Genomic DNA, 23,973 nt, shown 5'->3' on the forward strand with positions numbered 1-23,973 from the left:
TCGAATCGATTCTAGAAATTAGTGACGATACCCAGCCCTAGTTATGACAACACAGCAGAAGGTTAACAGTACATTGCTTTCTATATGTGAACTAAAGCTGACTTTGAAGGTGTGTTGTAGCCTGCAGCTCTTAAAAATATAATAACAAATAAGCATGTAAAACTATATTTAATTTAAACTAATAATGTTTTCAGTTAGCATTAACATTGTTTTGATTTTCTTCTTTCTTCCTTTAATTTTCCAACCTTCTGGGACCTCTTGGCTTGCTTCTATGTCCCTAATTAAAATATATCTTTAGGAGCAGCATCCCCATTTCCCACCATGTCTCTATTATCAGCTCTGACAAAAGCAGAAAAAAAAAAATGGCCACGAACGCCTCACCATTCAATCCTGCGTAGCTCCTGTTGAAACCGCGATCATTAATAATCGGCACAGTGGCTTTGGAGGTGCCATGGAAAAGACGTTTCTCATTGTTCTGGTGACCATTTCTCACTTCCATGTCACGCTTCTTAACCTGTAGACTGCTCCACAATCCAGGGTTCTGGATCCTCTCGATCTGAAAAAAAGAAAAGTGTATTTTTTAAATTCTGCTCTGAATTTATGTTCCGAATATAAAGCACAGAAAATGTATTTGCCTGAAATGTTTTTAAAAAAATATTAATTTATGCTACCTTGATGATGGTTTTGTTGCACGAGGCCTTGAAAAGGTTCTGAATTTCATCATACTCCTGTGTCCCAGCTTGTAATTGGAAAGCCTGACTGGTGACGTTAGGTTGTATGGGATCCCAGTGCTCAGGAAGATCATCTAGTCACAAAATAAACAAATTCAGTTTTTTAGCTCTTGAGCAGAGGCTTTCAGTAGTGAAAGCACTGAAATATCTACTAGTAAGAAAAATCATGCTAAATTTCAAATACTAACAGATTTCTGATCTCTTATTACTACTTTGACAAGGTTGAATCTCTTTCTATCATTAAAATACCATTTAGCTTGTCAATTCTCTTTATCTCCATGATATTTCCCTGGCTGTCGGTGGCAGGTCCTCTTGGAATATTGACAGTGTAGTCTTGACCCTTGAATGTAATTTTTACAGTTTGTAAATTTTGTTGCAGTGCTTCCTCGAGGTAGAAGTTGGTAATTTCATCAAAACTCTGAAACTGGAACCCAGACTGCTGATACTGCCAGTCTGCTGCAGCGCTGGCCAGCTCCACTTTCCTTTTTAGTTCCTCCTCGTCTCTCACCCTGCTCATCATTTTATAGATTTCAGTGTTAGCTTTGAGCACATCCCTGCTGAGTCCTTCAATAGTGATTGTGGCTTTGCGCTTATTGCTCACAGTCTTTATGCTGATGTCCATGGTCTTCTGCATGTCAACAATTTTCTGTCGATCTGCATCAGAGAAACTATGGATGGCATTGTCTCCAATTTCCATGCTGTGATATTCTTGGGATATCTTGTCATTTATCCATTTCTTTGCAGAGTCAACGTTGGCTTGTGTGTCACCGCAAATGTGGAAGCAAGTAGCCTCCACTTTCAGACTGTCAATGACAAAATCTTTGTCATTCTTTGGTTTGTCAGCACTTCCACCAGTAAAAAATGCTGAAAGAACAAATTTCAAAAACAACATTAGAACTTAACATTTGAAATTGATTAAAGATATAAGAATGTGAAACCAAAAATTACTTTGTTCTGTGTATTTACATCTGAATTTATTGAGCCAGCTCCACCCTCCTTTATCATTAGAATCGGGATCAGCAGCTTCCCTCTGTTGCATACTGCTGTGGAAGTCTTTAAGCATAGGTTTCTGGAAAATAACTATGCGAACTGTAGTCAGGGGGCTGGAGGTGTTTTGGCTCAACACATCAGTCACTGCATCCAACATGGCATCAGCCACCAGTCTTGCTTTTACATTGCCTTGACCTAAAAAACAAAACAAAAAATAAACAAACAAAAAAAGTAATCATACATTAAAGACTGCTGGGATGAACAACATAGACAGTAAAATAATTAATTATTGTAAAAACAAAAATATCAGTGTGACCATGAATCTAAATTGTCAGGGGTCACACAAAATTTTCTCCATAGACTTTCTAGATGTTAACTTTTTTTCTAAACACAGGTTGCCTGCAAATTAAGACAAGAAATGCAATGAAAGGTATACTATATTGAGGTATACAACACCCTCTCGTGAGCAAGTCAATATAGTAAGTGGGCAATATGTCATGTATTTAGGAAAAGTGCTTAACCCGATGACATTAGAGGATTATTCAGCACCCTATGTGCTAAGAAGGCCTTTATAAATGTAGCATTTGGATATGTGACCTGTCAGTGACAAAACACTTTCTAAATCTCACCTGTCCCAATGGCAGGAAACGATACAGAGGTGAAAGAGCTTTTCACACATAACTGGACTGCTTCTTTCACAGTCTTGTTGATTTTTACTGGGTCTGTCTGTCCAATCAAGTGGAGGATCTTTTTACACTTCAGGTTACCAGGGCTTGTCAATATCATGCCCTGGTTGGGCTCAGCACCTAAAAGCAAAGTTGGGAGATGTTAAAGAACCTTAATAATTATGTAAGTATGTACAAGGGCATACTTCTTTCTTGGCAGTCTTCTGCTAATACTTAGCTTCCATGTTATTATTGGGAAAACAAGACTGTTATATTGTAGCCAATGTTTCTGAGTTATAGCATCATAAAATTATAAGTGATTTCTTACCAAGGTTGCGGCATTCCACTTCAACAGCTGGACCAGCTGCTTCTAGAATAGCTTTAGACACTCCTGGAGGAGGCAAATGTTACATCACTACTGAATACATACATATAATCTAAAGGATCATTATTACTGTGGGTGGACTGTTCTTTATACAAATACTTTAAAGATGCAGGATTAATTTTTGATGTAATATTATTCTCTATACAGCACCTAAATATTTACATTTAGTTTAAAAGCAGAAAAAAAACAATGAGAAACCACCATTAATGTTTTGCACAGCTCAAATACTGTCATTCATGCAATGACTAACCTGTCTTAAGAGTAAAGTTTTCATTGGAGGAGTTGACAATGACATCAGCGGTCTCCTTGGTTATGTCTCCTGTTACTACCTGTATAGTCACATTGCCCATTTTAGTCTCGTGCATGTCTGAGGTTGAGATGATTTTAGAGAAGGGGCCTCCTGGAAATTAATAAAAAGAACTAATTAACAGCTAAAAAGAACTATAATAGTACACTTTCTAAATTTTGAATACTGATATAATTGTCACTTAGCATATGGAAAAAATATAGTGTATTTCAACAGTTACTACAAATGTACAAAATGTTTTTAACAGCGTTATGTTATAGTTCTTAGAAAATATATTGTTTTTAGCAGAGGTGGGAAGTAGTAAAGTACAAATACGTGGTTACTATACATATGTTGAATCTTCAGGTATCTGTACTTTACTTGAGTATTTACTTTTCTGACAACTTTTTTTTTACTCTCTACAAACAGTGTTGCCTGCCTTTACCTTGTGTAGAACTTGTTGAACCACTTGAGGCGCTGGGAAACTTCTTCTGAAATTCATCACTGAAAGCCTGCAGACAGAAAAGAAGAGAGATTTTATTGACTGAAACATTCAATTATTACACCAAAACTGAAGTTCAATAACAGCTTTGCAAACAGTGCTGATGTCGGGAGATTTCACTGGTGGAAAATGCTCAAAAACATTTCTGGTTAGCACTGAGAATTTGTTGCTTCAAAGCTTGTGATTTTTTCTTACCTGGATAGTTTTTGTATCACTGGGGTAAAGTACGATCACAACCTTCTTCAGATGCTTGGGGTGTTTCTTTTTGCTAAACTCTAAAATATTATCCAACATCAAAGAGGCTACAAGATCTTTAGGAAAACCCATATTTCCAGTGCCAATGGCTGGTAAGGATATGGAGGTTAGATTATTACTTTCTGCCTTGTCCAAGCAGTCCTTAAAGATTCCCCTCAAAGTCTGAAAGACAAAGAATAAATACTATCTGTTTAAAGACATTTAATTAAAAATATGACATTGACCATCAAAGTTAGATCAAACAGGTTCTTTAACCTTATACTGTGAGGTACATTACCTTTTCAGATGTGCCTTGTCCATTATCCCAGTGAGGTGCAATTGTATGAAAAACTTTTTTGCTTTTTAGTTGGCAGCCCTCAGTAACAATGATCTCACCAACATTTCCAGTAGCACCCTGTGCATTTATTAACTGTTGAAGTTTGGGTCCAGCTGCATGCAAGATGGCTTTGGAAACTGCAAATTTGTCCAGATTAAGGTCCGAAGATACAGTGTTCACAATCACTTCCGTCTACAAAAAAAGTTTTATAAATATGAGTACATATTTAACATGTCTAACAATATAAAAACACCTCAAAACATAAAAAGAACAAAAGAAGCTCAAACCCAAAGATTAGATAGACATCAAGAGACTTTATAGCTATGTGTTAATAGTTAATGCTAAATAGTCTTGCACATTGTGTTCCTGTCTGAAACAGACAAAGTAACTATTTGCTTAATTAGGTATAACAGTACAAATCTGAATTACCATGGCAAACTCTATTTTTCCCTTTTTAAGAACAATGTCCACGCCTTCTTTGGTCTGCACATGATTTAAGTACAGGTCAGATCCAGCAGGCTGTGATACTGGTTGTGTGGGAGCAGTGAGATGAGGAGTTTGTTGAGAATGAGAGTCACTGAGGTTTCCAAACTCCTGTCTGACAGCAGCCACCATATCCTGAACAGCAATGTCATCATTGTTCACGAAATGGATCTTCTGCAAGATGATGTCATCATAGTTCTCATAACAGTACTCCTTCACTGCTTTAACAATGGTGAGTTCACACAGCTTGAGGGGAAAGCAGCGCATTCCTCTGCCAATAGATGGAAGAGCTACTGAGACACATCGGTGGGCCTCAGCGAGTTCTAAGCTTCCTTTAACAGCTTTTTTCAACTGAGCCAAAGCTTTTTCATGTTTATCTTTTTCAAACTTGGGTCCCACAGCATGGATGACTTTTTTGCAACAAAGATTTCCTCTTGCATTTGTTATGACACAGTCTCCTGGCTTGAGCTGACCCTTGGTTTTAAATGCTTTGTCACATTCATCTTGTAACTGAGGGCCGGCAGCCTTCAAAAGTGCTGCTGCAAGACCAGTTCTGTGTTTCAAGTCTTGATTACATGGACTCACAACTGCCTGCATTGGGTAGCTGCACATATCTGCCTTGCAAACAGCGATTTCTACGCCTTCAGGTGTCATAAGTTGGTATAAAGGTGTTGGTACTTGTTTAACGTTGTCTTGTCCACCACGTGGCTTATTGACCAGTTGGACCAGGCAACCAGTTTTATTTTTGATTGTGGAAAAATAAGCTTCATCTTCCTGGAAGAGCTTCTTCATTCCAGACTTGAAGACATTCAGACTGTCAAAGACTACAGCAGAGACGGCACCTTCAACCACAGTCTTGCAATGTGTCACATTCACTCTGGATCCACTCAGACAGATGGCCTCATTTCTGCAGGACACTCTCACCTTGTCTTTCACTTTCTCCATCCAAGATGTGTTAAAATCTTCCAAGTATTTAACGACAGCATTAGCTTTGACCACAACAGTTTCTTCGATGTGAGCGTTCTGTGTTAAGAAGACACCAAGCTGATGCTGAACCTTTATGACTCTATCCTTGTAGCCTGACACCACGACTTGTTGAGCAGTTGTGTTGATTCGAGTTCTGCATGGCTTACTGTTAGCCTGCTCTAAGTGACTGACCAGCTGCTGCCACTCTGGCTTCTTCAGGACATTACTGTCTTCAACATTAATGTACTGAGATGTTAACACCTGGCCTAGATGGTCCTGAGCATGAGACAGATCTCTGTCAGAAACAGCAAGGAGCTGCACTCTGTTTCCACTGACTTCAAATGCTGCGTTTATTTGATGAGATGTGAGGAGAGCATCTGTAAGCTCCTCTTGTTGCTCATCCTTCAACAGTTCAAGCACATATTTATCTACTTCCAGATTCTGTCGTTTTAATGCAAGTACTGCATCAAATATAACTTTGCTTGCTGCATTAATCTCTTCCCCTAAGCCAGTTATGTTCAGATTAGGACTCTCTGGTGACAATTTGAGTTCTGGATAAACAAGTAGAAGCTTGTCCATGAGGCCATCTTGACACAGCAGATGGAAAACTGATGGTGACACTTTGATCTCTTCGGTTTTACTTGATTTCTCCCTGTGGATCTTTTTTGCAATCTTGTTAATATTTTCAGAAAGAGATTTCTCCAGTCTGTTGACATCACTAGCAAGACCAGCTACTGATAAAGCACCCCTGTCTTTATCAGGTACTACAATCACATTTTCATTCAGCAACATCTCTCTGATCTTTTCCTCAGACTCTTTCCATGCATCTGAATCTGGACAGAACTTCACAGATTTGAACTTTGACGCAGATTGTGCAAATGCTAGCTTCACAGTATCGGTCCATTCTTTGATGATGGCTTTGGCATCCTTTTGCTTTAGTAAAGAAGACACAGGACTCAAGGTCACAGTGGTTTGGCCGAGGTTTACGATGCAGAAGTGTTTGTCCATTTCACTGCAAATGGCCTCTGCTGCTGATTTATTTTGAGCTAGGTATCTGAGGACAGCACTGTCAATGGGCTCTGAGATGGCAGCGGGAAGTTTTAGTGAAGGTTTGTCTTTGCCGTAGAGGGCCACGCCCAGAGTTTTATAAAAAGGATAAACTCTGATTTCTTCCTTTTTTATGGAATGCTTCTTCTTGAAGATTTTTTGAACAGCTGGAAAAAATAATGTAACATACTGTATATTATTATTCACACATGTTATAACTGTAGGTTTGCAGGAACATACAGTGTAGTGTGAATAAATTACCTCGATGATCTTTAAATGTGATGACAGCAGACTGTTCCGCTTCATTAAGGAAGACCTCTTCCACATCCCCACCTTCATTTTCAAAATAAAGCTGAAGAACTTCTTCACTGAAGTGTAGAATGTCGTCAACTAGAACTTGCTTTGGGACTTCGAGAGGTTGAACAGAAAATCCCTTCTTGGTGAACATTTTGTTTTGGGGGCATTTTTCCACAAAATTAGCATTTTCTGTGAAATAGAGATTAAAAACGGTTTAAGGCATTTTTAATAAAAAAAAATTCTGCAGGATAAATCTTCTTTGTTGATTTAATAATGATTACACCCATTTTTCAGAATGAAGTATCAGCACATTTATAATTAGCAAGGTATATTGCACATATATATATATATATATATATATATATATATATATATATATATATATATATATTGCTGGCACAACATTACACTACCAGTAGTCTGTGTTGCTTTGCTATCCTGTGCATTAGTGCGCAAGAAAACTTTGTCATTCTAGCTCAGGCAAATAAAATGGCCACATTGTCCTGGAAAATTCCTTTATTACATTTGTGGCATATTTTTATGTTGTTTTATGTTAATGAGTGTTGGACCTGGTTATGCAATACAGATTTCAGCATCAAACGGCCGGTTAAACTTTATATTATCATATCATAAATAAGAACTTTTCATTCTGAAATGGGTACCTTTTCCACTCTGGAAAGTCACCACAGCAGAGGAGATGTCAGGAAAGAATTCCAAAGTGAAGTCATGAGACTTTGTGATGTTTTCCACCAGCATCTCCAAGAACTCCTGGGTGGTATTATCAAGAATATTCCCTAAAACGGCCGAGGTGGAACATGGCTCTTTATCTGCTGTATCATCGTCTCCGCCTTCTGTTTCTGTTTGAACTGTCGGGTTGCTTTGATCAGCACTCGCCTGTTTGTCTGCAGCAACATCTGCTGTTAAAGACAAATGTGGCCAAGTGTAACAAACATATACTTTTTAGATAGTGCAAGACTAAAAACACTTATATTTTAATTACTTATTTTGGTGTTTCACTCACAGCTATTGCCTCACACTAATCAATTAATTAATTAAAATAAGAATAATCATTAATATTGACTTTTTTTGTCTACATTATATTGAAATGCTTCATTATTGGAAACATGTTAAGAGATACTTATTATTCTTAACATCTTAACAGATACTCTGACCCGTAACTATCGTAAAACGCTTCGACCGGAAGTAGACACCTTTCGCGCATGCGGGGTACCGATCGGGTTTCCGGTACGGCTCGGGTAGCGACACTCCGCATGCGCGAAAGGTGTCTACTTCCGGTCGAAGCGTTTTACGATAGTTACGGGTCAGAGTATCTGTTAAGATGTTAAGAATAATAAGTATCTCTTAACATGTTTCCAATAATGAAGCATTTCAATATAATGTAGACAAAAAAAAAAAGATAATGACAGATCAGGACTCCCCGATCCTTACTGCACATGTGCAAAGTCGGACCGTACAAATCGGGTCTACCCGATCCATACCGCGCATGTGCAGATGTTTTCTTCTTCTTCTGTTCGTTTAATGGCACTTTACTCCCCAGTGAACGAGGATACTGCCACCTGCTGACCGAGCGAATGAACCCTATTGTAAACTGAATTGGCGTCATTACAAATGTGTGTTAAATTTGATTTAGTGATAGTCGAGTGTGAGGATTGTTGGAATAGTGATGATGATGTCCGCTATCACTGTCAATTGCCAGTAAACACTTCATCTGGCTGCTGAATCTTCATGTGACATATTATAAAGTCTGTATTATTAACTCTGTAATTAGGCACCATTCTTCTTATTTTACGGCGCTGTTGTTCAATCGGGGAACGCTCTCTGTTGAGGAGAAAAGCAAAAATTTGTTGCGGATACGGATTATCCATTGTTTAAATGTCCCGGTAGTCGAAAAGGAGGCAGAGCTGTTGAGAAATGCTAGGAGCTAACTGGGCGCTAACCGTGTCATTCAAATATATTGAGTGTCGCAATGTTGGCAAAGAGAGGAAGTGACGTAAGATTTGCGCATGCGGGGTACCGATCGGGTTTCCGGTACGGATCGGGTAGTGACAGTACGGTCCGACTTTGCACTTGCGCAGTAAGGATCGGGGAGTCCCGATCCGTAACTATTTTTTTATTTTTCGTTTTTGTCTACATTGTACTGAAATGCTTCATTATTGCAAACATTTTAAGATATACTTATTATTCTTAACATTTTAACAGATACTCTGACGCATAACTATCGTAAAACGCTACGACCGGAAGTTGACACCTTTCGCGCATGCGGGGTACCGATCGGGTTTCCGGTACGGATCGGGTAGTGACAGTGACAGATGTACAACAACCATCATTTACTGCAGTAATAGCTAACATTGGCACAGTTAGCCTGCTGAGTGTAACCTAGAGATTTTCTAGTATATATTGTGGTTGTTGGTGTTTAGGTAGGCTGGTCAGAATATTTCAGAAACTGTGGGGCTTTCCCACACAGCCACCTCTAGGGTTTATAGAGAATGGTCAAAAAAGAGAAAATTTGCAGTGAGCAGCAGTTCTGTGGGGCAGCAATGGCTCTGTGATCTCAGCCATCAGAGGATAATGGTCAGACCACTTGTTACAACTGAGGGATACTGAAAAGTTCAACATGTCACAGACTGAAGCAGCTGGGCAACAACAGCAGAAGACCAACACTGTTCTCCATTCCTGTCAGCTAAGAACAGAAAACTGAGGCCACAGTTCATACAGACTCACCAAAACTGGACAATATTTTTTTTTGAAAGTGTAGCAATGTCTGATTAATCTGATGATATTTGTATGTTAGGGTCAGAATTTGGGTCCAATAGGATACTAACAAGGTGTACCTAATAAAGTGGACAGTGGTGTATACTAAAAAGTAGATAAACTATAGGGGTGGACAAGTGAAAGGACTTCCTGATCTTACACTAGTGGTTATAAACACAGTTCTGTTCACTTCACTCAGTACTTACATTTCTTCTTATCTTCATCAGACGGAGTTTCCTGTATAAAGAAAATACAAAAAATACACGTTAGTCACATTTGTTTAGAATTATAGCAAGCGAGTGTGTGTGTGTGTGTGTGTGTGTGTGTGTGTGTGTGTGTAAGCGCCGTAAATATTTGTTGGTCCAAAAAGTAATTCATGCAAACAAATTCATTATCAGCTTTGTCAAGCAAACCGCACCCAGTAATGCTTTCCGAGCAGTGAGTTTGACTTTTACAGTATCCGCATGACAGGAAGAGAAGCAGTGTGCAGCACAGCTTTAGCTTTATAAAGTCACATGACTTCCAGTAAAAGATAAACATGGTCAGATTTACGTTTAATGGAACTGACTGATAATTTGGAGTCTGTAGAGGGGCTCAAGTGTCACACAAAACTGAGGAATTGAATATTCTCGCATTTCCTTTTGAGAACAGGACGGTCTGACAGAAATTAGAGGCGCGCAGGTTTCACGGTGTACTATCAACAGTGAAACCTTATCTCATAAATAGCATCGTCAATATAAGAACAGATTTGAGGTACACAGAACAGAACAGCTGTTGATAAATGATTCATGACAAACTTTTCGCACCTGTGATGGTTTCTCTTCCGTGGGTAAGCGAACCGTCAGCTTCAAAACGCCCTTTTCCAAACTGATCTGATGCGACTCTTTGGCCAGAACATTTCTCTGATCTGTGACACAGCACAAACACATGTCACCACATAACTCCGTTGATAATAAATGATATTGTAGCTGCTTAAATAAAGTAAACGACTTTATTGTGACAAGCTTACCCTCCTCTCTCCGGAAGCGCACCATCGCTGTCCTGCTGCCATTTTCATACTCCACCTCACACTCGCCACCACCGTTAGATTTCTTACTTTGAAAGTATTTCACTAACTTGATTTTTAATCTGGGAATGTTGGTTTCTTCGAGTTCAACGAGCAGAGGATAGGAGTGTACGCCAGCCATCTTCGCAGGCCGGCTGCTGTCTGCTCTGAACTAGTTTCACTTTTGTTTCCTATGAAACGAAACGCAGTTTTTATTGGCGTGTTGTTGAGTTTGGCCTTGAAGGGTTGGCTCAGAACAGGGTGCAGCTACAGAGAAAGGGCTGAAAAAACACATTTTTACACTTGGCTGCAGTCCAGGCAGTTTGGAGACGTCCGCGCCCTCTTTTCATTCTTTCGCTTTCTCCTTCACTTCGGTACTTTCCAGCTGAAAGTGTGCGACGGTGAGTATCTGGCGTCTGCGCAATAAACGTTCTTTATTTGTTTAAACTAAAATTATGATTCATTTAAATTAATGGTTTTTCTGTGTATCATTAATCGATTAGGGTTCGCTAGTCATTTGCATCCAGCAACTTGTTTTGTTGACTCGTCAACGTTTTCGGGGTTTTCGCTGAATAAAAGTCGACATTGACCGTTTGTGTGAAACGTCACACAAACGCGAAACAATAAAAGATGTATTTTCTTCTTTTCATGTAAGGGTGCTATTTTAAGAAACTAATCAAAATATTTTTTATTTAAAAAAAAAAAACTTCAAGCGCTATTTAAGCACAATAAACTGTTTATATTGACGTATGCAGGTGTGCAACCTTTTGTTTCTGGTAAAAAAAAAAAAAATCCCTAAGTCAGAGTGTCATTTGTTCGTCTTTGTCTCCCTCTACTGTAGTGAAGGTATAACAGCAATTTATGGAAACCTACGCCCCTTCATTTCAAGTTATTGCTCGTCGCAAAGGAGAATATGTTTGATTTGATGACACTGTAGAAAGTATTAAATAAATATGGGTATTATCATTACTACTAACCCCAAAGTGTGCAGCCTAGAGTGAATGGGTTTTTGGTGGTTGTGTTTCCAGTGAAAATAAAAGTTGCACACAGGCTCCACACATACTGTACAGAGAAATTGTATGTACTTTTGTAATATAGTAAAAGTAATGTAATAAAATTACAATAATATGCTGAATAATGTGTTTTTATTTAAACAGTAATCAATTTCTTGCCTACTTTCCTATACTTTAATTTATTAATAAAATTTATGGTGTTCTGGTTTGATTAATAACTCCTCTGCAATTACTATTTGATTTGAAGACATTCTCAATAACATCCCTTTTGACTTAACATGAGCCTAACTGATCAGTCAAGTTAATGGCCAACTAATGACTCTGTTGACCATGAAGTAATTAGTTATAATCTTTCTTGTATTAGATTAAAAATAACTGTGTTTTTCCTTCAAAAACAAGGACATTTCTAAATGACCCTGACCTGAGTGGTAATATATATGTGCATACACTAAAAATATAGTCTAAACCGTTGATAGACCAATATTGTGAAATAATACTAATGCACTAACTAAATCCACAACAGTACAAACTTCTTAGATAGATTTCAGCTTCAATTATTTGTTTGCTAAAGGTGTGTCATTTATGCTCACTCCGTGCATATGGTCCTGATTCATTCTAAAACCCTGAGGTGTGATTCTTGTCATTCTGTGATTCACCTACACAATCTCTTTCTGTAGATCTCTTCAGGAACCATGGCCCATACATCAGATATTGTTCTTCATGAATCTTCACTCAACATTGTAAAACAAAGTAGATCTGCTCTGAGTCATATCCTTGATAGAAAATTTGGATGTGAGGCCGCCTTCAAAGGTGTGGATTTTGAGAGTGATGTGAGCTTTGGACAGCAGAAGAGGCAGACTGTTGCCCCAGAGGAGAGGTTTTCTGTCAAGCTGCGTGCAGGTGTTGAGGTGTCCGTGTGGAAGGCTGATCTCACCAATTTCACAGTAAAGGCTGTTGTTAATGCTGCCAACTCCAATCTTCATCATGGTGGTGGCCTTGCATATGCTCTGTGTGAAGCTGGTGGTCCTCAAATCCAAATGGAGTGTGATGATTACATACGCAAACATGGTCTCTTACCAACAGGAGAAGCAATTGTCACTAATGCTGGGTTGCTGCCTTGCAAGAAGATAATTCATGCTGTGGGTCCATGTCTGTCAATTAAGCCCAGTTCTTCTGAATTCTCAGTAGCCAAACGACAGTTGGAGCAGGCTATCAGGAGCATTCTTGACAGAGTTGCAAAAGATCAACTGGACACTGTTGCCATTCCAGCTATAAGCTCTGGGTTGTTCAACTACCCCCTGTCAGAATGTGCTGAAACTATAGTATCAACTGTGAGAGACTACTATGAATTCTCCTCTTCCCGCTGGAATCTTCCTCGAGAGATACTCTTCGTGAACCACGATGAGCCAACGGTCACAGAAATGATGAACGCCTGCCATAAGATTCTAGCCCCTCACCAGCACTACCAGTTAGCACCGCAAGGGCAGGCACCAGGAACCCACACCAGTGGTGCTACCAAAACATCTAACATTTCCATCCAGATTAGGAATGTCCTTTTGGCACTGAAGAGTGATAACATTGAAGAACAGAAGGTAAAAATCCGTATTGTTTCTTCAAAATAATCATTATTATTGATTGCTATTTACTTTTTAGTTGAATGACAAGTTTACGTTACCTTCATGCCAATCATTTCTTGTATATTGAGCTTGAGTTAGCTATTTTTAGGATTTATGAAGATATAAAGTACCTAAAATCCACAGTTTTGTTCTAGCATAATTTTTTTATTTCTAAGCATCTTTTGTATCCTTTCAGACCGATGTCATTGTAAACACAACATCACTGGAACGAGACCTGAAAGTCGGTCAGGTCTCTAAAGCTTTGTTGAAGAAAGCTGGTCAGAAAATGCAAGATGAAATAGAAAATGCTCCTCGGACTAAACATATCATCGTCACAAAAGCCTACAACTTGGGGTGTAGAGAGGTGTATCATACATTTTGCATTAATAATGGAAAAGAAGCAGCACATAAGGTACATTATAAGTTGATACGTTATGGATCATTTTGATGGAAATAGAAAGTCTGGTGTATTATAGTAATCATGATGCACTCCAAAGTGTTAAGGAGTCTCATTGGACTCACAAATCTAATTGCATCTTTCTCTCCATTTATTTTACAGTTTCTTTTCAATTCAGTATTGGAATGCTTACAGACAGCAGCTGCAAGTCAACACAAGTCTGTCGCCTTTCCTGCTATTGGCACAGGAAACCTTGGGTTCACTAAAAAAGAAGCTGCATGCATTATGTCCGAGGCAGTGGTTGAGTTTGCCAAAATATTTGGGGGGAAGATGGACATTTTTTTTGTCATATTTCCTTCAGACTATGGCACATTTCAGGTTGTATTTCAAAAATGTTTTCAAGAATTTAGATTCAAATTACCATGTCAGTTACCATATCTGATCTGTAATGTTTTAAACAACGATTATTTTTAGGCATAAGTTGCAAAAAAAAGCAAAGAGAAATGTTATTAATGTTTTGCAAATTGTCGCATGCTAAGAAATATATTGTTAATGCCCTTTTCTTTCCAGGCCTTCAAGGAAAAAATAAAATCTCTCCAGCATAACACACCCCATACCAGCATTACACAAGATGAAATGAAACACTTCAGCTCCCATAGGCAAGGTCAGAAATGCTATGTATCAGCAAGGCTAATGAATGTGTCCTAAATGAATAGCTTTCTTAGTCAAGATACAAGTATTAAAAAAAGTAGCATATATATATATATATATATCAAAGCTTGAGTTTCCATAGAGTCCAGTGGTATGAGTAAGGATGTTTCTTTTTGCCTTTTCCACCAGCATATGATAACAAAGAAGACTTCAGATTCAACAAAGCTCCAATTCCAAAGATCAGTTTGAGAAGCTATTCTAAAGAATCACTACATGAGGCTGAAAAATGGCTCACTCACTTTCTCGGCAGGCCCCCTCGCCCCATGGTTATCTACAACAACTTCATCCAGCACCTCGGTGAAAGAGAATACCTGCAGCTCTCTCATTTAACCAGAAAGGGTGTTAAGTGTGAGGAGTTTTTGTCCAAGGGTCACGCCTGCCTAACAGTAGATGGGGATTCGGCTGAGGATGTTGTAGGTGCTGCGTTGCAGGTGGAGGCCATGCTCTGCAATGTCCAGGAGGAGTTTGTCAGAGAGGAAAAGGATGAAATGTGCAAGTTGTTAGCTGAAGTGCCACGTGAAAGCGAAAGAAAGACAAAAACAGTGGACAACTCAAGCTGGGAGTTCAAAGAAAGAATATCTGATTTTAGAAATCTTGGTCTGTGGATGTTAAAGGTCAATTATGTTTCATAAAATGTTCCTCAACTTTTCATGCTATTAAGCTTTATTACTTTCTTACTCTATATAAATAAGCCTTGTGCCTTATTTCAGAATGAAATGTTCTATTTTTAGGTGGACAAAGTGGAGAACTCAAACTTGAAGAAGCTGTTTGACCTCAAGAAAAACCAGCTGGGGTGCTCCTCTGAGAAAATGTTTCAGCGCATACCTGCACAGTTCTGTGAGATGGTTAGCCAGATTGGTTCCCATGCAGAGTGTGCACCACCTGAAGGTATGCTAACATTATATATATCAAAGCTACAGATAATATCATAAAAACACACCTAGTAACAAAACATATTTATTCCTGTCTGGATCTAGACCCAAAATATGGAGAAGGCATCTACTTTGCTGGGACAGTGAAGGAGGCCATGGATGTTTGGAAGGAGGAAAAGGATAAGTATTTGTACTTTGTGGAGGCTGACGTGCTGAGAGGGACGCCCACCAAAGGTCAGCGAGGTCTCATTCTGCCACCTGCTAAAGGGACAGATCCACAAGATAGGTTTGACAGTGTGAGTGGAGGGTCTAACATCTCTGTCATATTTAGCAGTTATCAAGCCCTGCCCAAGTACATCATCACCTGTGAGAAAAAACAAGCTCATGGATATCCAAAATGAGCATATTTACTGTTAGAAAAAAAGAAATGTTTGTATCAGTTATAGACTCGATATAATGGATATTAGTAGCAAAATATGAAGGAATAACTGGGCTTATTTTTCTCATAATGTATTGCTGAATAATGGCAGCAGCAAGTTATCAAAATGTATTTTATCATAGCAATACTGCAAGGAGTAGAACCAATCATATGTTAATAAATCAAGATTAAGCTTAATAATGTGTGTTTTATATCAACAGCACTGTAGTTTTTAGATTGAAAGGGTTCATTTGTTTAGTGGCATCTCATGACTCCATAAATTTAGACATGATTATAACAGCAAATACCGCAATAAATATGAAAAGACTTTAATCTAGCTTTGCTTGTCCATAAAATAATAATGGCGGTGGTGAACTCCATGATGAATGGGAGAATGAGTCATAATGGACATGAGTAGTTACAGTTTTCCTGTGTTGATGTCAAAATAAAATTAAAAATTGTTGTTTGTTTGAGGAATCTGGACTTATTTTATGTTTTGTTTTTATATTTTTGTTGTAACAACATTTACTGAAATATGGAAAAAGAACTATTAAACACAGCAAAGCTTTAAGTGTGTCCAGATTTTTTTTTTTACTTAAAGCTCATCAACAAAACCTGATCAACTACACAAATTTAATGAAATAAAATACAATTTAAACAACTTACAAAATGAAATACATGTATAAACATTATTCCTGTATACACGACACATGAAAAACAGAGTGAGAAGGTAATCATAACTATACAATGTCACAGTGTACTGAGCATGAAAGATTTTCACCTTTGACCCTTGAAACAGTTTGACAGGAAAAACAAATAGTGTGTCCGTTTCACGAAGCTTTCGGCTGCATTTCAGTTCAGTTTCACAGACATCAGCAGATGAAGTTTGCTAAGTTGGTCAGATTTACTAAATGGGGCAAAACGGCATGTGAGCTCAAAGGTGTGGTTAGCTCTACCAATGATTTACAAAACATATGTTTCCAACACACACACAGTCAGCTCATTTTAATATCAAGCACAAAAATAACAATTGGAAACATTTTCATGTTTTATTCTGAATTAAATATTATCAGGATTAGCAATAAATTGTGTTGCAAACATTAGTAAATCAATTTGTGAGCTTTAAGAATTCTCTGTATATTTTGCACCAAAAAAAGGAACTCATAGAAATATATGCAGCAGGGTCAAAAATCTCAGTTCAAATGTCATCCGACATGTCATCTTGTCACTGCGCTCTTTTTCTAAATACCAACAGTACTTTCTTTAATGCCTAAACCCAGTTTGGATTGGCTCAGTGTTTGAGTAAATCTGGGTTCCAATTTCTAACAGTGAGGATGTACTCACACACATCATGGCTGTCGCCTCGTCACCACTCTACTGATCGCCTGCATTCACCCTTAACGGTCTGGGCTCAGAGTGTGCATCAGTGTGTGTCTACAGTGACGATCATGATTTTATGCATCCAGTTTCATTTTAAAGTGGTGACACTTCATCCTCTCATATGCCTTATACATTTGTGAAGTGCTGAACACAGTGATTTTCACACAGGCAGCTGTCATTGAACAACTGCCGGAGTTACATGTAAGTACTTGTGCACGATTAGTGGTCACATAACATGCACATGTTGAGTCCAACTGAACCTGGACTGGAGCAGCTCATGTAACCCTGCCGGGGTGGAGCATGCAGCAGTCTGGTCAAACAAACTGGAAAATGGGAAACAAACATACTCGGGCATGGCACGGCTTTCTTAGGGTGAGTACAGCCTTAGTGAACGTCTCTTACCAAACATTTGTTTCACATACATTGGAGAAATCCTTAATATTTAATAACCATGATTTTATTAAAATATTTTTAGCTCAAGTTCTGTATTATTCATAGACTTCCATACTGGTAAAATGAAGCCAATGCCTTAACCTGCATTCTTTCTAATAGCCAGCAGGGGGCGACTTCTGTGCTTGTAGTTAGCAGGAAAAAAAACTCAACAGATTTCAGTGGAAAAGGAGCCCTCTGTCATTTGAGCTGTGACCTCGGTAAACACTTCATTAATTAATCAGTGGTATCAATCACTACATTTACATCATATCTAATACATGATGTTCAGAAAGACGATAATGGGGGCAATGACAGATCGACCCCGCTTCTGTGACATCTGGTTTAAAAACCCTAAGAGGGTCACAGTGGCCAGCTGAAGGGTCCAAAAATGTGGCTTTGACAAATGTGGGTGACATCACAGTGGCTTTGTCCATCATACACTCTATGATACTACTGCATGATTTGACAGCACAACACAGTCACAGATCTTTCTAAAGACAACAGAACGTCTTTAAAGTATGTTTGGACATCAGTGAGTGATTGCAGCTGTGTAAATGATTTATGCCTAAGTGAAAACTGAGAACAACGCACCCTGTAAATATTCTGACACATCAACAGCAGGCCGTTGGAAGCTAATCACTTCATATCAACAGAATTAACCAATGGAAACACAAAGCATGTAACGGGCCAACACCAGAACAGGAACCAGTCTACTGCTACATTCAAGGAATAAAGTTACCCTGTTGTTGAACCTCCCACTCCACAACATTTGAAAATACAAGAAAGCTAAGGTAAGAGAGAATGAGGTGAGGGTTTACTGGGACAGCTCACTAGTAACGCTTGGCTGTGTGATACAGTACTTCTTCAAAAGCAGCTGCTCGTGTTAAAACCCTGGCTGAGAGAGAATAATGTGGCACATCTGGACTCCCGTGTTGATGATATTACTGAGATTAATAGTGTTAATATGATTATAAAGACCAGTGTACACATCCAATATCCAGTGTGAACATTTGGAGACAGTAAATGCTTGTTTCTGGCATTAGTAGCTGCCCTCGGTCTTCTAAAACTGCTCAAGCTTAGCTTCTGTCTTCAGCTATGCTATTTACAGGACAGCTTTCACCAGTATATATATGGCTAACATACCCCGCACACTACAGCAGCAATGCACTGTTTCTCTCAGTTGGTCCCCGACTTCATCAGCTTTAAATCACCTCGCGCCCTCACTCGGCGTCACAGATACAAAACCAGATCTCTGCTTTCATCCAGGCGCAGTCACGCTCACTCTGTGCATTCGGCGATCTCCGTGCCGTCCACGAGCAGCGTGTGAATGATCCCGTCTCGTCTCTTCCCGCTGCTCACAGCTTTCACGCAGCAGTTGTGGTCTCCGAGTGTGAAGTGCGTCTCTGTGCCGTCGTCCACGAACTCACCCTGCAGGCGCAAATCGCAAAAACGTGAACTAAGAAAGGAAGCGTCCCGTTCCAAATGAAAATAACGATCCAATACGATATCCCAAAAGAGAAAAATGCACCGCACCACACAAGCAACCAATCAATTTATATTCAAAGGCAATGAGCAGATAAAACAACAACCAGGAATACACAAACAATCATCAGTAAACAACTTATGGTTTTACAATTGTAGTTAACTATTCAATATAATAAGACCAACACCCCAGATAAAATTACATATCCGAACACAAAGACAATATCCAAACCAAATATTAATACACAAAACAAGTACGCACACCCTAATCCTTAATGTGAAAGCCTCCCATCAACATAAGCACTCTTTAATGAATCTATGATTTATACCATCTCTCTTACAGGGTCCCCGGGTCACAGACCCCTAGTGGTCTGTTACTAAGGGAACTGCTGCTCTAATAACAACCTGTATTATGTCACTCGTGTTTTACTTACTGCAGTCTCAATCTTTTGTCCGTTACACCAAACATCCATGGTGTCTTTCTCTGCAAGTAAAAAGACAGATTTTTTAAATTAATATTTACCAGATAAGCAATTAAAAAAAAAATGTAAGTAAACTTGCCAACACACAGCGGCTGAGCCCGTGAGAGCAGGTTAGTGACTAGCTTTAACTTTAGGTGTAATGTTGCTGGGTGCTGGAATGAGAAAGATTATCTGATTGTCTTGTGGTTTCCAGTCCTAGTCTGACTCATATCTATTCTGCGTATTTAATCACGTGTAGGTGGTTTCTGCAAACTAAGAGCCAGATTTATGGTCTGCACCAGCACAGAATTCTCCGTATGACATTATAAAAAAATGGTAAATGGCCTGTATTTATATAGCGCTTTATATTATATTATAAAACCACAGCTGGCATTTGTTAAAGAGCCACAGCATTAACTTTGTGACTGAAAGGCGATGCAACGTCCGATCTGAGCAACACCCTTGTTTGCTTTCATCTTTATCTGCATTCACCTGCTCTCTGCAGTGAAACACTAAACAGAGTTAATAAAGTTACTTTCACTGAAGGCAGGGAAGAGCAAAGACTTCAGACCTGCAGGACCACATGAGTCTATGCACAGACTGAGTTATAAAGACAAGAAAAATGGAAAATACAACCACTGGCAGAACACTGGCTGCTACATACTGAGTAAATGAGTAATTACACACAATTACAGCCTATTAGAGTTCATTTCATAGAGATATTATCTTTGTGCTAATCTAATATACTGTTCATGCTGTATATTATTCCAAAGAGTTGCTGAGCTCTGTTTGGCTACTATAAATCAAGTCTTTGTTTGTTTCTGTTTCTCAACAAGAACCAAATTCAGGCTGCTCAGTTACGGCAAAAATCACAACCACAGTTATCTTGATCACCATCAGGGTAATGGATATATAACATGATAACCTGACTTTTAATAAAAGTTGTATTTACTGTTTCTTGCCAGAATCCTTTGAACAAAGTGTTTCTGGATTAATTTACATTTTCCTGTCTGTCTCAGTCTACATGCCGAAGCATTCTTAGGCATGATACTTAACCCCAAGTTGCTCTTCGATGTGCTCATCAGAGTGTGACTGTTAGATGGAAAGCACTTAGGTGTGGAAGTGCTTGTATGAATGTGTGTGAATAGTTGAACAAGACATGCTGGATAAAGCATAGTACAAAATGTACTATATACAGTGAAAGACAAACCACAGAGATTGTTTTTAATATAAAGTTTAGTTTAATATCTCCATTCTTTCCCAGCTGGGATATCTCTGTTACAAATGCAGACAATGCACAGTGGTTATTTACGACATGTGCTTTCAAGGCAGTTTGCCACTTGATCCACTGTAAGCAGTACAATTATGTGAAGGATTAACTCGCCTAGATCACAGACACGGCTGTATATGGTCCAAGCTTAGAGTAGGTAAGGAGCTTAGGCTCAGCTACTGCATAATATTAGAGGGTGGCTGTGAAGAGGCATAAATCACACTGTGCTAAATATCAGGTCTATATCTATCCTGACTGACTATGTAGATGAATTTAAGCTTTATGTATCTTAGATATATATTTGTATTTTGTAACCTATTAAAGCTATAAAATAAGTTGCATCTTTTCTCCTATGAGATTATGTTTTGGGTTGTTGGGAGGGGTTTTTTGCATAATGTTTGCAGAATCTTGAATATAGAGCTTTTCTGCATGAATAAAAAATCATAATTATAAGCTGTCACAGTAACAGAAGTCAAAGGACAAGAGCTGAATGATACAAACACTGAGAGGAGCTCACCCAGGACCACTCTGCAGTCAATGCCGTCTAAGTTGAGCAACCAGGTGCTGGTGACCTTTGACCTGTTCTCCATGTACTTCTTCAGGCTCTTCCCGTTGATCTCCAGGGTGTACTCATAGGCAAAGCCACTGACTGCATCTATATTGATGGTGGCTTTGGTGTCTGAACTGCCCACGCTGAAAGTTTCCTTCCCCACCAGTTTGAACATCCAGTCCCGTCTCAGGACCTCCTGGAGCATAAATCAGAAAATCACAGGAGCTGATGAAGCTCAGAAACACTCAAATAAACTCAAATAAATTAATAAATAAGATTAGTCCAGCCAAACACGTCCAGTGTTTCCCCGGCTAACAGTATGACTGCACACCTTTCCATCCACGTAGATGATCCTCTTTCCGGTGGTGGTCCCGTGTTCAAACTCGATTCTGTGGACTCCATCACTCAGCGCCACCTCCCACACTCCAGCGAGATCATTAGACATCGTGAGTCCTTCAGAACCTGCTGGAGAACCAAACTACAGCGTGAACAGAAACCAAGGGCAGCTAACACCCTGTGCTAACCTCAGCTGCTGTTAAAGAAATGAAAGCTAACAATGCTCGTATCTCTGCGGCTCTTAGCCCGCCGGCATGAATCCCCCCGGCTACTTCATTACAGCAACTACAGCTACGACGTTAGAGTATTAATAGCGAGTTATAACTGTGACAGAAACACGGCTAAAGAGCGCAGCTACAATGTTACTCTTTGTGGCATCTAAACTTCCGGTTTCGGGGTTGTTCTTTCAAAGTAAAAGTGGAAAAACGGGTGTCAAACCTCAAAGAGAATCAGATTTAGAATACTTTATTAAACCTTGAGGAAACTGTGTGGTTATAGTTGCTCGAAGAAGGAAGAACAGTAACTGTCTAAACTAAATTAAATAATTTAATATATTATAAAGTTATGAAATAGAATAACTCCCAGTATATAACACAAATTAAATATATATGCTTGAAATTGTACTGTAAACTGTGTTGTTCACACTGCACAGGTTGTGCAGATATTAAGGATGTGCAACTACTGCAGTGTGTACTGAGGATTAGATCGCCCACTTCTAGGCCTTTTCAGAGTGTGATAATTACAGATAAGCTATTAATAAGTCATTAATTACTTTCTTCTTATAATAATTATTATTGTGACTAGTATTAAAAAATGAAAAAAATGAAATTCCTGGAAAATAACACCATAACTCTATCTAGATACGTTATATAACTTATTATATTAAGGTTATTTCTCGTAAGAGACTTTTTCTACCTCAGGCTCGTCATCAACTATTCTCTAAAAGGAGTGCTTATTAAATAAGAAACACAATTCAACAAATAATGTACACTTTTGTGCTGTCTGGACAGCTATTTAAAGGGGAGATATTTTTCACACCTGAAGCTCTGGTCGCGTCTATCGTGTTCAGTGTGTTACAGTTTCAGCTTTTTTAAAAATTTCTTTTAATGGTGGTTTTGGTTAATGTTTTACACTGTTTAACACAGTGAAAAATCTTTCCTTAAAATGTTTCTTTAATATAAGTTATTATGCTATGATGTTAATAGCCTCGCCCATCTGATGTCACATGCACAAGGAGCACAAAAATATTATAATGAATATTTAAACTATTAAACTGGTTGGTAAGAGAAACAATTTAAAATAAAATTGGGGAAAACTGTGTTAAACTGTCTTCACATTGAAACACTTACTAACACTTAATTATTTCTTTTTAAGTATTTAAAGACCCTTAAGTGCGACTGTTAACCACTTTAACCAGCACACATAAAAAAAATCAGCATTCACGCACTTATATTTTTTAATTTACAGCTTGACGCAATTTCTGATTTCACAATAATATGAGAAAATTTTATCATATGGGTCATATGATTGTTGGATTTTTCTCTGTATCTATTATTATAGGATATACTGTACAATATAAAGCGCCTTGGGGCGACTGTTGTTGTGATTTGGCGCTATATAAATAAAATTGAATTGAACGTAGTTTTATTTTGAAAATAAAGCGGAAGTCTTACTCCAATAGTAACGCACTCTGCTGCAGGCTTGATCACAATTTGTGGCTCTGACCGCTAACGTTATCTTCTGCGCTGTGAAAGCATGACCTCAAACGCTATCTGGTGGAATACGATCCACCATTACAGCTCCATGTTACCTGCCCGGTCCTGCGATGCTCCCTGCAGCTCCGCGGCGCTTACAAATGGCCCAGCAACCACTTTATCGCAGTTTTTCCACAGCTCCTGCGGACAACCAACAGATGAGCTGCGACTATGCTGTTACTATGGTAACGTGGAATCGGCCTACGCGCAGGCTTCCCCCCGCCCACTCCGGAAATAGCAGCGCAGGTACCAGATGTGTTTAGATTGTAGGATTGTAGGAGCAAAAGTTAACGATATATTATATATCGTTCAAGACTTTATTTCCACGTAAACAGACCTGGAAATAAAGTCTGTCGTGCAAAAATAGAGTTTGTACAATTATAGCAAACATAAAATTCAAGAGTCCGAACTTTTGTAATTTCTTTAAGTATCTTCAGCAGTAGTTCTCCAGGGTTCTTCTTTAGGACATTCAGAGCTCTTTCTTTGTCTCTGCCTTTTGTTCTGTTCTCTGTAACGATGATATTTTCTGCTTCATTAACAT

The 23,973-nt window shown here is 38.7% G+C and overlaps 3 protein-coding genes across 10 annotated transcripts in view; 1 reads left to right on the top strand and 2 right to left on the bottom strand.

Annotated features, from left to right (window-relative positions):
• parp14rs1 (poly(ADP-ribose) polymerase family member 14-related sequence 1) overlaps window positions 1-10,882 on the bottom strand; it is a 30,820-nt gene extending 19,938 nt beyond the window's left edge. For 3 of the 5 annotated variants that reach the window (XM_085135186.1, XM_085135184.1, XM_085135185.1), the window contains exons 1-2: window positions 10,705-10,882; window positions 10,502-10,602 (exon numbers count right to left, since the gene is read on the bottom strand). In XM_085135186.1, the coding sequence (XP_084991312.1) occupies window positions 10,502-10,602; window positions 10,705-10,882 (279 nt within the window). Of the gene's footprint in view, window positions 1-381; window positions 557-671; window positions 806-980; window positions 1,596-1,697; window positions 1,917-2,350; window positions 2,528-2,714; window positions 2,778-3,021; window positions 3,172-3,502; window positions 3,570-3,754; window positions 3,977-4,091; window positions 4,323-4,559; window positions 6,794-6,887; window positions 7,113-7,585; window positions 7,841-9,901; window positions 9,933-10,501; window positions 10,603-10,704 lie in introns of all 5 variants that reach the window. The other 2 variants (XM_085135183.1, XM_085135182.1) reach the window with 2 other exon arrangements.
• A 51-nt stretch (window positions 10,883-10,933) lies between these two features.
• LOC146501083 (protein mono-ADP-ribosyltransferase PARP9-like) lies at window positions 10,934-20,123 on the top strand. Of its 2 annotated transcripts, none has more exons than XM_085135194.1 (8): window positions 10,934-11,141; window positions 12,441-13,345; window positions 13,566-13,781; window positions 13,929-14,144; window positions 14,337-14,430; window positions 14,607-15,091; window positions 15,209-15,365; window positions 15,455-20,123. In XM_085135194.1, the coding sequence occupies exons 1-8, from the start codon at window positions 10,934-10,936 to the stop codon at window positions 15,748-15,750; spliced, it is 2,577 nt and encodes an 858-aa protein (XP_084991320.1). In that variant the 3' UTR covers window positions 15,751-20,123. The 2 variants fall into 2 exon arrangements, with proteins under 2 accessions (XP_084991320.1, XP_084991321.1); XM_085135195.1 differs by having other exon boundaries at window positions 11,026-11,141; window positions 12,431-13,345.
• Window positions 16,330-23,627, bottom strand: LOC146501084 (fas apoptotic inhibitory molecule 1-like). Of its 3 annotated transcripts, none has more exons than XM_085135244.1 (5): window positions 23,489-23,627; window positions 21,674-21,804; window positions 21,310-21,538; window positions 19,496-19,545; window positions 16,330-19,007 (listed from the first exon to the last, which is right to left on the bottom strand). In XM_085135244.1, exons 2-5 carry the CDS (start codon window positions 21,785-21,787, stop codon window positions 18,858-18,860), a joined length of 543 nt encoding a protein of 180 aa, XP_084991370.1. In that variant the 5' UTR covers window positions 21,788-21,804; window positions 23,489-23,627; the 3' UTR covers window positions 16,330-18,857. The 3 variants fall into 3 exon arrangements, with proteins under 3 accessions (XP_084991370.1, XP_084991369.1, XP_084991368.1); XM_085135243.1 differs by having other exon boundaries at window positions 21,674-21,807; window positions 23,489-23,626; XM_085135242.1 differs by lacking the exon at window positions 23,489-23,627 and having other exon boundaries at window positions 21,674-23,472.
• Window positions 23,628-23,973: the final 346 nt, after the last annotated feature.

This window comes from Neolamprologus multifasciatus, chromosome 16, assembly GCF_963576455.1.
Source record: "Neolamprologus multifasciatus chromosome 16, fNeoMul1.2, whole genome shotgun sequence".
In the NCBI taxonomy this organism is placed as follows: Eukaryota; Metazoa; Chordata; class Actinopteri; order Cichliformes; family Cichlidae; genus Neolamprologus; species Neolamprologus multifasciatus.

What these genes read in the sequence shown, in the direction of transcription:
- LOC146501083 (XM_085135194.1), top strand. Translation starts at nt 10,934, where the DNA reads ATGAAACGAAACGCAGTTTTTATTGGCGTGTTGTTGAGTTTGGCCTTG. An exon ending in CCAGCTGAAAGTGTGCGACG is followed by an intron (nt 11,142 to 12,440) that starts GTGAGTATCTGG and finishes AGATCTCTTCAG; the next exon opens with GAACCATGGCCCATACATCA. An exon ending in CAGACTATGGCACATTTCAG is followed by an intron (nt 14,145 to 14,336) that starts GTTGTATTTCAA and finishes TTTTCTTTCCAG; the next exon opens with GCCTTCAAGGAAAAAATAAA.
- LOC146501084 (XM_085135244.1), bottom strand. Translation starts at nt 21,787, where the DNA reads ATGTCTAATGATCTCGCTGGAGTGTGGGAGGTGGCGCTGAGTGATGGA. An exon ending in TCATCTACGTGGATGGAAAG is followed by an intron (nt 21,539 to 21,673) that starts GTGTGCAGTCAT and finishes TTTATGCTCCAG; the next exon opens with GAGGTCCTGAGACGGGACTG. An exon ending in GACAAAAGATTGAGACTGCA is followed by an intron (nt 19,008 to 19,495) that starts GTAAGTAAAACA and finishes TTGCGCCTGCAG; the next exon opens with GGTGAGTTCGTGGACGACGG.